General features: G+C 43.1%; 1 protein-coding gene and 1 long non-coding RNA gene across 3 annotated transcripts; one reads left to right on the top strand and one right to left on the bottom strand.

The window, feature by feature from the left end:
* Window positions 1–658: 658 nt before the first annotated feature.
* Window positions 659–12465, bottom strand: LOC126992185 (uncharacterized). Of its 2 annotated transcripts, none has more exons than XM_050850847.1 (6): window positions 12317–12465; window positions 10674–10861; window positions 10040–10230; window positions 7926–8043; window positions 2002–2096; window positions 659–907 (listed from the first exon to the last, which is right to left on the bottom strand). In XM_050850847.1, the coding sequence occupies exons 1-4, from the start codon at window positions 12327–12329 to the stop codon at window positions 7992–7994; spliced, it is 444 nt and encodes a 147-aa protein (XP_050706804.1). In that variant the 5' UTR covers window positions 12330–12465; the 3' UTR covers window positions 659–907; window positions 2002–2096; window positions 7926–7991. The 2 variants fall into 2 exon arrangements, with proteins under 2 accessions (XP_050706804.1, XP_050706803.1); XM_050850846.1 differs by having other exon boundaries at window positions 660–907; window positions 10045–10230.
* On the top strand, window positions 2826–3832 carry LOC126992186 (uncharacterized). The gene is made up of 3 exons (XR_007746333.1): window positions 2826–3218; window positions 3416–3514; window positions 3703–3832. It is a non-coding gene; the product is annotated as an uncharacterized LOC126992186 (long non-coding RNA).
* Window positions 12466–12914: the final 449 nt, after the last annotated feature.

Here is a 12914-nt window from a genome sequence, read left to right as displayed (position 1 = left end):
TTGCTTACAGTTTCTATATTTGCACGGGTTCCATTCCTGGGCAAGTGGAAAAAATTTAGGCGTCTTTTCCGATACCCTACGCCTTACCTTGCCTTGTTTTGATATCTCCTCTCTCTCTTTCTCTGGTCATCCCATAGTTAGTTAGTAGGTTAGTTGAGACACTTACTATTCAATATTATTACCTTGCCTCTCTCCCTCTCCCTTCTGATACCTTTCTCTCTCTTTTATCTGTAAATTTCTTTGTTCTTTCTTACATTATTTCTTTTCCTTTTCTCATCTCTCTCCTTCCCTTACCTCCTCTCTCTCTCTCCCTCTTTACCTTTTCCTCTCTTCCTCTCTCTCTCATAGGAATAGAACACACAAACATTACAAATTAACTTTTCATTAATAGAAAAACACACATACATACATATACATAGTAACTTTGATAAGGCTATGTGGGTGCTATGTTGGCTAGGGGGGGAGGGAAGGAGAAGGGGGTCCTTCATGAGGCTGGGGGGATATGTGTCTGTGGGCAGTTGTCAACATACGGTGGGGGTACATCAGGGTCCTGTGAGCTGTGGTGAGGTGAGAGAGAGAGAGAGAGAGAGAGAGAGAGAGAGAGAGAGAGAGAGAGAGAGAGAGAGAGTGGGGGGCACCTCTATCTCGAGTCTCACTCACTCACTCCTCTGGTCTAAGGTATAGAGTTATGCATATGTTGTATTATATGTATATAGCTAATGTATGTTGTATGGACTAATAAAAATGAAAAATATAGAAAAAGGTGTTTGTCATATATATGTGTGTGTGTGTGTTCTCTTCTCTTCTTCCATTCTTCCTCCTCTTCTTCTGATCTTCCTGTTGCCTTTATCATCATCTTCCTCCTTTTCCTCCTCTTCTTCTTCTTGGTCCCAACATCAACACACACCTGAGGAGAATAACTGTATTAATGGATTGGAGAGAGAGCTATACCAAATGAAGAAGATGCAATAACAGAAGGAGGAGGAGGAGAAACTATGCTAAAAAGAAATATGAGAGAGGAAAAAGGAAGAGAAAATGTGATGATCAGAGAAAGAGAATAAAGGAGGAGGAAGGAAGGAGATAACCAAATGGAGGGAGGAAGGAGGCAAGGAAGAGGAAGAAGGAAGAAAATGTGATGATCAAGGAAGAGAAAGAAGAGGAAGGAGAGAACTAATTGGAAGGAGGTAAGTTGAGGAAAATGGAGAATAAATTAGGAATAGAAGGGAGAGGTAAGAGAGACCAAATGAGGAAAAAAGAGGAAGATGCAATAACAGGAGGAGGAGAAACTGCTGAAGAAGATAAATATGAGAAAAAGAGGAAGAAGAGGAGGAGGAAAAAGGAGAACCAAATGGAGGAGGAAGAAGGAAGAAAATGTAATGAGCAGAGGAAGAGAAAGAAAAGGAGGAGGAAGGAAGGAAGGAGGTAAGGAAGAGGAAGAAGGTAAGTGGAGGAAAAGGGAGAAGAAATTATAAGTAGAAGGGAGAGAGAGAGAGAATGTATATATTACATAGAAAACACACACACACACACACACACACAGGGACTTAAATTTCCCTGCCTACCTAGATATTGACAATGTAATATATTTGTACTGAGTGACTCCACAACACCATGGTCTGCCAGGCCTGCTGAGACCCACTGCTGTGTATATATATATATATATATATATATATATATATATATATATATATATATATATATATATATATATATATATATATATATATATATATATATATATATATATATATATATATCACACGAGTCTGAGTATTTTTTGGGCAGATGTGTGACTTATTCTCATTGTTGTTCCATAATTATCTTGATGTCATTACTTTCTGTGTCTAGACCAAGTAAACAGACCAAGACAAGATTAATTTTAAGTAGACAGACTAACAAAAAGTGTCTCATCTTTTAATTAACAGTTTCCTGTACGAGGTGAGGGTTGTTGAGGCAGACAGACAGACAGGCTAACATAAGTGTCTCAGGGTGTGGACTCACCCTCGGGTTTGGCCGGCAAGTCTGGCTACATCTTCTGTGCCTCTGAGCCGTCCAAGAAGAGACTCGCTGTGCTGCAGGGAGCTCTCAGGGGCACACTGGAGGAAGGAAAGGAAAACATCACAAGGGAGAATGACAATGAAAAGGAAGGAACACTGGGAAGGAAGGAAGGAAGGTATGAGGGTGGACGAAGGAACACTGGGAAGGAAGGAAGGAAGGAAGGGAGAGAAATGATGAAGGAAATAAAAAGATTGAGACAGAGAGAGAGAGATGGGGGGGAGGGAAAGAGGAGGTAGAGAGAGAGAGAGAGAGAGAGAGAGAGAGAGAGAGAGAGAGAGAGAGAGAGAGAGAGAGAGAGAGAGAGAGAGAACTAGATAGATATACAGTAAGGTCTAACATTTGGTACATTTAGCCCGTCGGTAAGGAAGGATGAACATAACATAGCCCTACTCACCTACCTATGACAAAATTCATTCTTACCCAAATGTTCTGGGGGAAAATTCATAAGTGGGCTACAAATGACTGTCCAGGGAGGGGGATTCAAACCCTGGCCAGTAGATTCAAAGGTAGGCACGCTAACCACTACACCACGGAGCCAGAAGAACTGGCCACACTATACCAGGACAAATAATTATTAGTGTGTGCCCTGGTAAGATTCATATGTGCAGCCCTGGTAGTGGTTCTTATTATGTAACATAGTGAGCCAGTATAAGGGTATTGGTGAGTAAGTTTATGGCCCCAAGTGACTCAGTGTCGGTTTAACCCTTCCGCTTTGATTGGCACAGATTTGGCCTTCCCTGGTAGCCTGGTAACATACACTCCCAGGTCCTTCTCTGCCTCTGTGGTGGATAGTGGTGTTTCCCATGTGGTATTGGTGTGCTGGGTATCCCTTCACTGGTAGCCTGGTAACATACACTCCCAGGTCTTTCTTGCCTCTGTGGTGGGTAGTGGAGTGTTTCCCCATGTGGTATTGGTGTGCTGGATATCCCTTCACTGGTAGCCTGGTAACATACACTCCCAGGTCTTTCTCTGCCTCTGTGGTGGATAGTGGAGTGTTTTCCCATATGGTATTGGTGTGCTGGATATCCCTTCACTGGTAGCCTGGTAACATACACTCCCAGGTCTTTCTCTGCCTCTGTGGTGGATAGTGGAGTGTTTCCCATGTGGTATTGGTGTGCTGGATATCCCTTCACTGGTAGCCTGGTAACATACACTCCCAGGTCTTTCTCTGCCTCTGTGGTGGATAGTGGAGTGTTTCCCATGTGGTATTGGTGCGCTGGATATCCCTTCACTGGTAGCCTGGTAACATACACTCCCAGGTCTTTCTCTGCCTCTGTGGTGGATAGTGGGTGTTTCCCATTCGGTATTGGTGTGCTGGATATCCCTTCACTGGTAGCCTGGTAACATACACTCCCAGGTCTTTCTCTGACTCTGTGGTGGATAGTGGAGTGTTTCCCATGTGGTATTGGTGTGCTGGATATCCCTTCACTGGTAGCCTGGTAACATACACTCCCAGGTCTTTCTCTGCCTCTGTGGTGGATAGTGGAGTGTTTCCTATATGGTATTGGTGTGCTGGATATCCCTTCACTGGTAGCCTGGTATACACTCCCAGGTCTTTCTCTGCCTCTGTGGTGGATGGAGTGTTTCCATGTGGTATTGGTGTGCTGGATATCCTTCACTGGTAGCCTGGTAACATACTCCCAGGTCTTTCTCTGCCTCTGTGATGGATAGTGGAGTGTTTCCCATGTGGTATTGGTGTGCTGGATATCCCTTCACTGGTAGCCTGGTAGCATACACTCCCAGGTCTTTCTCTGCCTCTGTGGTGGATAGTGAGTGTTTCCCATGTGGTATTGGTGTGGATATACCACTGGTAGCCTGGTAACATACACTCCCAGGTCTTTCTCTGCCTCTGTGATGGATAGTGGAGTGTTTTCCCATGTGGTATTGGTGTGCTGGATATCCCTTCACTGGTAGCCTGGTAACACCCAGGTTTCTCTGCCTCTGTGATGGATAGTGGAGTGTTTCCCATGTGGTATTGGTGTGCTGGATATCCCTCCCAAGGTGCAGGACTTTAAATTTTTCTTCATTGAATTGTAGCAGCCACTTTTGCTCCATTTCAGTAGCTTGGTGATGTCTAACTGTAGAAATCCGCATTCAAGGGGTTAATTAACCTAGTAGCACATTTAGCACGTGGTACAGGCCAGCAGAACGTAAAAAATTAGTAACTAAAGTTTTGCCCTAGGGCACAGAAGGCTGAGACAAAATAATTACTCATTTTCCTAATTTTTGTAATATTATTATATATGATATTACTATATATAACCCGTAGCTGCGGGATCATGTTTCTTAATGGTCCTCTAAGCGAGAAAAATGAAAAAATCACCCTTACACAAACCATTCCATAATATAATATATCAATGCATTTGTGATCAGATTATGTATCATCTATCTTGGGGGGTTTATGTCACGGCACAAATTTGGCCCGTCGCTGCTTCCGGGATAAGAAAATATAGGAAACTTCACTAGGGCATAGTATAATAAGCCTGGCATTGTAGTACACCATATACGGCATATAGTCCAGGGCTTCCCAACTCAACTGGCCGCCCGCGGTCCAGATCCGGACTTGTGGGTGTTGCAGCTGGACCCAAGGCTCCAGCAGACATAAACATGTGTAAATTGAATAGCATGAAGGTCCTGGCGATGGATTCTCTTAACCCCTTGACTACGGATTTCCTACAAGAAGACCTCACCAAGCTACAGGAGTGGAGCAAAAAGTGGCTGCTACAATTCAATGAAGAAAAATGCAGTCCTGCACCTTGGGAGGGGATATCCAGCACACCAATACCACCATATGGGAAACACTCCACTATCCACCACAGAGGCAGAGAAAGACCTGGGAGTATAAGTTCACCAGGCTACCAGTGAAGGGATATCCAGCACACCAATACCATATGGGAAACACTCCACTATCCACCACAGAGGCAGAGAAAGACCTGGGAGTGTATGTTACCAGGCTACCAGTGAAGGGATATCCAGCACCAATACCATATGGGAAACACTCCACTATCCACCACAGAGCCAGAGAAAGACCTGGGAGTGTATGTTACCAGGCTACCAGTGAAGGGATATCCAGCACACCAATACCATATAGGAAACACTCCACTATCCACCACAGAGGCAGAGAAACTGCTGGGACTGTATGTTAACAGGCTACCAGAGCTGGGATATCCCGCACACCAATACCATATAGAAACACTCCACTATCCACCACAGAGGCAGAGAAAGACCTGGGAGTGTATGTTACCAGGCTACCAGTGAAGGGATATCCAGCACACCAATACCATATGGGAAACACTCCACTATCCACCACAGAGGCAGAGAAAGACCTGGGAGTATAAGTTCACCAGGCTACCAGTGAAAGCCAAATCCGTGCCAATTGCAGCGGACGGGTTAAAATGTGTATTTCCTTGACTGTCTGTAGGGTAAGTTAGGGGTGTGTTATACATAATATGTAACCTATTAATGCAGATAAAAGTTTAGTAGTATAGATTATATTAAATATCAATAACAGAAAAAAGCTTTAATGGCGGTTGAGGCACAAGTGCACAGCTGAATCTAAGTGTGAGTTTTGGCCTCTCATCAATAGTATCTGTACTCATGAGTAAGCCAGTAGTACGTTGGTATGGTGTTGAGTATAATAATATATTGTGATGACAAAGGGTATAAAATAGTTTTTATTTTCAGAAGTGACCGCACTGCTGGTGTGTATTCAATAGGTGTACGTTAAGTTGCCGGCACATTCACAGACCAACATTCGAGGGGTTATCATAACATTGAGTAAAGATAAATCTGCAGCGAATGTTGGCCTGTCAATATACTGCAAACTTGACGTACCTTATATATTTTGGGAAATATTGGATCAGTGCTGTTGCGGTCCGATCCGGCTGTACTGTTGCTGGATCTCAACAAGACCTTTACGAGATGACATTGTATCGTCTGAGAGTTGCTCATTCTTTTGGGTTTTGTTCTCCTAATGTCGAGATCGCGTTGAAGATTTATTTAACTCTAATGGTTACCAACTGCAGTGGTGAACGCTCCTTTCCAAAATTAACTAGACTCAAGAAGTAAGAGTCAGTATGGTTCAAACAAGATTGAACCGCCTCTCTCTAATGAGTACTGAGCAGCACGAGTCACTGAGGGAAATTAGCATGTCAAGGATACAACTGAGGAGTTTTCTGTTGCCAAGTCTCGTAAGTGCTTCACGTGAGCCACGTTGGTCTGCACTCAGTTCAGCAAATGGTTCCAAGATTCTCCGAGGCAGCACTAATAGTCTACTGGATAAGCTACTGCCTGCTATGTTCTTATTCAAAAAGGAGTAAAAAGTGTACAAAATAAAGCCATCTTTTATCACTTGAGTCCTCCCTTCCCCTTTTCAAAAATACGGCTTTATATGAATTTTATCTCATTCCTCTACCTCATTATGTGGCCATTAACTGTGAGGCAAAGGGTATCTCATATTGTCCACCACTTGCATTACAGAGGTGACAGCACAGGACACAGGGAAGTCTTACCACCTACAACCCGAGGACGTGTATACTGTGTCCCTCGTGCTACCACATCCCAGGATGCGCATACTGCGTCCTGGCTCGCTTTAACCAATATACAAGTTATTTTATCTCTATATTTTTGCTTACATCTCAAAATTATCAATTAATTTATGTTTCTTTATATGCCCCATTTAATTCTGCATGTTTTCTTATATAATACATGATGATTCTGTTGAGTTTATGGCTGAAAACTTGTTATATTTAATAGCGACATTTGAAATTTGGCGCGCGGCGATCCTGGATACGGCGCGGCGTGCTGTTTTGGCCCGGCCGTAGTGAGTTTCTTTATGTGCACCATTTAATGGACTGCATTGGCTATACAGGCATATGGCCACTCAACTCCAAGCTGTACTTTCCATAGATTTCAAGTTATAGAATAGTGTGTGTCTGAAGCTGTCTCCGAGATACATACACGGCCATGGTGCCGCCATCGCTCCAAGCCGATGATATTGCACACGCTCCTGCCCGATTTCAGTTTTTCTCCAGGTCAAATAGTAGTGTCAGGAAATCGTGTCGAGGTAATAAGTGAGTGGTCGTAGGCTCAGAGCGGTGACTCTGCCAAGGCCTTGTATCCTGGAGGCAGCCTCAGATCCACTCTAGTACATAACTTGAATTCTATGGAAAGTACTGCTTTGACAGTTCACCAAGTGGCCACGTGTGGCACTGCCTGTATAATAATGGTCCACTCTGCATGTTTTCTTATATAATACATGATGATTATGTTGAGTGTATGGCTGAAAAATTGTTATATTCAATATCAACATTTGAAATTTGGCGCGCGTGGCGATCCCGGATATGGCACGGGGCGCTGTTTTGGCCAACCGTAGTGAAGGGGTTAAGAGTGAAGATACAGGCCAGCTCTTGCATTAATAAGCTGGACAGCACAAGACAGCTGATAGGTCCAGGCACCCAACAGGAACAAATAACACCATTACTCTTGCATTAATAAGTTGGACAGCACAAGACAGCTGGTAAGTCCAGGCACCCAACAGGAACAAATCACACCATTACTCTTGCATCAATAAGTTTGACAGCACAAGACAGCTGATAGGTCCAGGCACCCAACAGGAACAAATAACACCATTACTCTTGCATCAATAAGTTGGACAGCACAAGACAGATGGTAAGTCCAGGCACTCAACAGGAACAAAAAACACCACAACTCCTGCATTAGTTTTTTTAATCAGACTCTCTATAAAGATGATAGTGAAAACACCAGTTAAATCTCACATTATTAAGTTGGACAGCACAGGACATAGGGAGAGCATGAGAGTGAAGGTATACGGATAACTCTTGCAACATTAAGTGGGACAGACTCACCGTGGAGGGTTGGGTCAGCTGGGCGTCCTTCACAGGGGTGGTGAGGGCGCAGGCAGCAGAAGTAGCTCACAGTAGGAGTTTGAGTACACTCTCTGCCACGACCTTCACTGTAGCCAATCTGAGGGTGTTAGTACATCAGTCGGGAACTTGAAATGGCTGAGAGTAAAGCTACAAGATGCCAAGTCAATCATCCACTCCATCAGGAAGTTATTTACTTAGGGTCGCATTATTAGACATTTAGCCGCCCAAGAACACATATTTGACAAGGCTTTACAGGAGTTGTGGGCATTTCCAGGGGTGGTTTTATGACCCTGGTGGTAGTTTAACCCTTCTTCTGTGCCATGAACCTGAAAAACACTCATTAGAACCTGACTGATATCCCCCTTTGACCTTTAGAAGTAGCTGATGTGAGCAGGGAAAGTGTCTTGTAATACCAGCCTTAATCTCACAGTCATTCATTCATCAGTCAGTCAATCTTACACACACACACAAACACACACATGCAGAGGCAGTGTGGTCTCCCCATAAGAAGAAACACATCAAGAAACTGGAAAGAATACAAAAGATGGCAACAAAAATGGTTCCAGAGCTGGAGGGATTGACATACGAGGAGAGACTAAAGGAAATGGACTTACCAACACTAGAACAAAGAAGAAACAGGAGACCTAATACAAATCTACAAATTATTGAGAAAAATGGAAGAAGTAGACAATGAGGAGTTACTACTAAAAGAAGAAATTACCACCAGGAACACAAGAGGACACAGTCAAAATTGAGGAAGGGAAGATGCTTGAGAGACATAAAGAAATATAGCTTCCCGCAAAGAAGTACAGAGGTTTGGAACAGACTAAGTGAGGATGTAGTATCAGAAAGGAGTGTGCAAAGCTTCAAGGAAAAGTTGGATAAATGTAGATACAGAGACGGGACCACACGAACGTCAAGCCCAGGCCCTATAAAACTACAACTAGGTAAATACAACAACTAGCTAAACACACACACACACACACACACACACACCTGATGTGATAATCTGTTGATGCAGTGGGTTAAAGGAGAAACAAGGCTAAGAGGAGATGACCAACCATCAAGACTTGACCTAATTTTCACAGAAAAATGTTGAGTTAGATGAAGGAGTCAGTCACGAGTGCCCCTTAGGAAAGAATGGCATCAACTATGACAGATGAAAACTATGGAAGGATTTGAATACCAAGATGAGGCATATAAGGAAAAAAGGAAAAACTATGCAAAGGAAGATTATGATGTTGGACTCAAGACAGAGAATTGCAACAAAATGGTCCCAGAACTCTCGAATATGACGTATGAAGACATTGAGGGAGATGGACTTGACGACACTGGAACAAAGAAGGGAGAGAGGAGATTTGATTGCACTGTACAAGTTGGTAAATAAGTTTGATGAGGAAAGGGTTGGAAAGTTTTGTTTAGTGGGTGCAACATCTGTGGTCACATGCCGGAGAGACACAGAAGGGGAAGGAATTCTAGGAGAAGGGAACAGTTGGAAAGTTTTGCTTAGTGGGCACAACATCTGTGGCCATATGCTGGAGAGAGACAGAAGGGGAAGGAATTATAGGAGAAGGGGACAGTTGGAAAGTTTTGCTTAGTGGGCGCAACATCTGTGGCCATATGCTGGAAAGAGACAGAAGGGGAAGGAATTATAGGAGTAGGGAACAGTTGGAAAGTTTTGCTTAGTGGGCGCAACATCTGTGGTCACATGCCGGAGAGACACAGAAGGGAAGTAATTCTAGGAGAAGGTAACAGTTGGAAAGTTTTGCTTAGTGGGCGCAACATCTGTGGTCATATGCTGGAGAGAGACAGAAGGGGAAGGAATTATAGGAGAAGGGAACAGACCCCAGGAGACGGGACACAACCCCCCATTAATGCCTGGTACACTGCTGGGTGGACAGGGGCGTAGGGTATCGGAAAAGCCGCCCAAATTTTTCCACTCTGCCGGGAATCGAACTCAGGCTCTCTGGGTTCTAATAAGTGTTCTTGAGGTTCATGGTACAGAAGAAGGGTCACACTACCACCAGGGTCATAAAACTCTCTCGGCTGTGAGCTGAGCATGCTAACCACTGCACCACGAAGCCCCTTCACACCTTACCGATCTCGGCGCCCATGTTGCATATCGTGGCCATGCCGTGCAGGAGATGGAGTCCACGCCAGGCCCCAAATATTCAACAATTGCCCCGGTGCCGCCTTTAACTGTCAGAATTCCAGCGACCTTCAATATGATGTCTTTGGGTGATGTCCAACTGCTCAGCTCCCCGGTGAGCTTAACACCAATGACCTAGAGAGAAGGCATATTAACCTCTTGTAATTTCTGGCTTTCTCCTGGCTGCAAAAATAATGACAATGAATTTAACCCTTTGACTGTGGATTTCCTATAAGAAGACATCACCAAGCTACAGGAATGGAACAAAAAGTGGCTGCTACAATTCAATGAAGTTTAAGTCCTGCACCTTGGGAGGGGATATCCAGCACACCAATACCACATGGGAAACACTCCACTATCCACCACAGAGGCAGAGAAAGACCTGGGAGTGTATGTTACCAGGCTACCAGTGAAGGGATATCCAGCACACCAATACCACATGGGAAACACTCCACTATCCAACACAGAGGCTTGATTTTTCTCTTCCTCTTCCTCATCTCTTTTTTTTCTCCTCCCCTTCCCCCTTTTTTTCTCTGCTTCTCTTCCTCTTTCCCTATATTCTCCTCCCTGTTCCCCACCTTAAGAATGGTCGTCCTGGGAGCCATGATGTTCGCCTGGTACTCCGGCAGCGTAAAGACTGGTGGGTTTTTGTTCATGTCGCACACCACCGTGAAGCTGGCCTGGATCTCTTCGTCCATCACGGACACCTTGAGGCTGTGCACGGGCAGGGACTCACGATTCAGGGGTGTCTCAGTGTATAGACTGCCTGGAAAGGGGTGAAGTCTATATGGTATAAATACAAAGAATGACCTCACATTGTTATATAGAAAGTTTCATTATTAAGGAAGCAAATATGAGTTTTCTGGGTCAAGTGTATGGTAATTATTCAGGGTTTTGTTAGGTTAGGTTAAGTTTAGGGTGTCTTTCAATATGAATTAACAAAGAATGGCCTCTCTTTGTTATATAGAAAGTCTCATTACTAAGGAAGCAAATGTGAGTTTTCTGAGTCAAGATGTATGGTAATTATTAAGGGCTTTGTTAGGTTAGGTTAAGTTTAGGGTGTCTTTCAATATGAATCAACAAAGAATGACCCTACTTTGTTATACAGAAAGTCTCATTAGTTAGGAAGCAAATATGAGTTTTCCGAGTCAAGATGTATGGTAACTGTTGAGGGTTTTGTTAGGTTAGGTTAAGTTTAGGGTGTCTTTCAATATGAATCAACAAAGAATGGCCTCACATTGTAATATAGAAAGTCTCATTACTAAGGAAGCAAATATGAGTTTTCTGAGTCAAGATGTATGGTAACTGTTGAGGGTTTTGTTAGGTTAGGTTAAGTTTAGGGTGTCTTTCAATATGAATCAACAAAGAATGACCTCACATTGTTATATAGAAAGTCTCATTAGTAAGGAAGCAAATATGAGTTTTCTGAGTCAAGATGTATGGTAACTGTTGAGGGTTTTGTTAGGTTATGTTGAGTTTAGGGTGTCTTTCAATATGAATCAACAAAGAATGGCCTCTCTTTGTTATATAGAAAGTCTCATTAGTAAGGAAGCAAATATGAGTTTTCCGAGTCAAGATGTATGGTAACTGTTGAGGGTTTTGTTAGGTTAGGTTAAGTTTAGGGTGTCTTTCAATATGAATCAACAAAGAATGGCCTCTCTTTGTTATATAGAAAGTCTCATTAGTAAGGAAGCAAATATGAGTTTTCTGAGTCAAGATGTATGGTAACTGTTGAGGGTTTTGTTAGGTTAGGTTAAGTTTAGGGTGTCTTTCAATATGAATCAACAAAGAATGGCCTCTCTTTGTTATATAGAAAGTCTCATTAGTAAGGAAGCAAATATGAGTTTTCTGAGTCAAGATGTATGGTAACTGTTGAGGGTTTTGTTAGGTTAGGTTAAGTTTAGGGTGTCTTTCAATCAAGGCCTCACAACAGCATGCTCTAGTGATGTGTTTTCTTGAGGTATGAGATGCAGGTCAAGAGATAAGTTACTGTAATATGATCTCAGGGAAAACTTCAATGATATGTGGGAGGGAAAAAAGGCAGGTTTCCAGCTCTTTTTTTTCTCCTTCTTTAGTTCTTTATTCTGCTGCCTTTCCCTGCTCCTCCTCCTCCTCCTACTACTACTACTACTTCCACTATAACTATGAACAATAACATTAATGCGTAAAACCTCCATACGAATCTCTTTCAAGAGTAGAAGTAGATTCAGTCTTTCTCTACCTTCCTTGTTCATGGTGACGGCTGCTTCTGAGGTCTGGTGCAGGACGGTGTATCTCAGCTTGCCCAGGTCCCAGGCATCAAGGTCCGTGGCCACAAGGTTGGTGACCACCTGGCCGGGAGACCAGTTTTCCTCCACGTAAGCTTAAGAGTGTGTGATTGAACCTGCAACAGTAAAAATACATAATAAATAAAAAATGAATAAGTAAATATTGTAGATATACAAATAAACACAATAGCTTGGTCACACCCAGAAGAGTGCAACAGATGGAAGACTGCGTACGAGAACAAAAGGTAATCCTTGTGACGGTAAATGAGAGCGTCGAAGGGAAAATAAAAAAATAAGAAAAAGTGATGTGGATGAAGGAAAATAAAAAGGTAACTAGAACGAGGTGGATGACAATGACAGTAAATGAGAGAACAAGGAAATGGATGAATGGGAGAGCAAAGCGGATGAAGAAAAAAAAAGTACAGTAGAGCCCCACTTAGCGCAAGATCAATTAGAAGCCAACATCTACCAAGGAAAAAATTAATTAGCGTGAAAGCCTCACTTAGCGCAAGATCAATTAGCACAAGCCACCATCTACCGAGAAAAAAATTA

The sequence above is a fragment of the Eriocheir sinensis genome, unplaced genomic scaffold (genome assembly GCF_024679095.1).
Source record: "Eriocheir sinensis breed Jianghai 21 unplaced genomic scaffold, ASM2467909v1 Scaffold414, whole genome shotgun sequence".
Taxonomy (NCBI): Eukaryota; Metazoa; Arthropoda; class Malacostraca; order Decapoda; family Varunidae; genus Eriocheir; species Eriocheir sinensis.
This window is presented reverse-complemented; position numbering and strand designations above follow the sequence as displayed.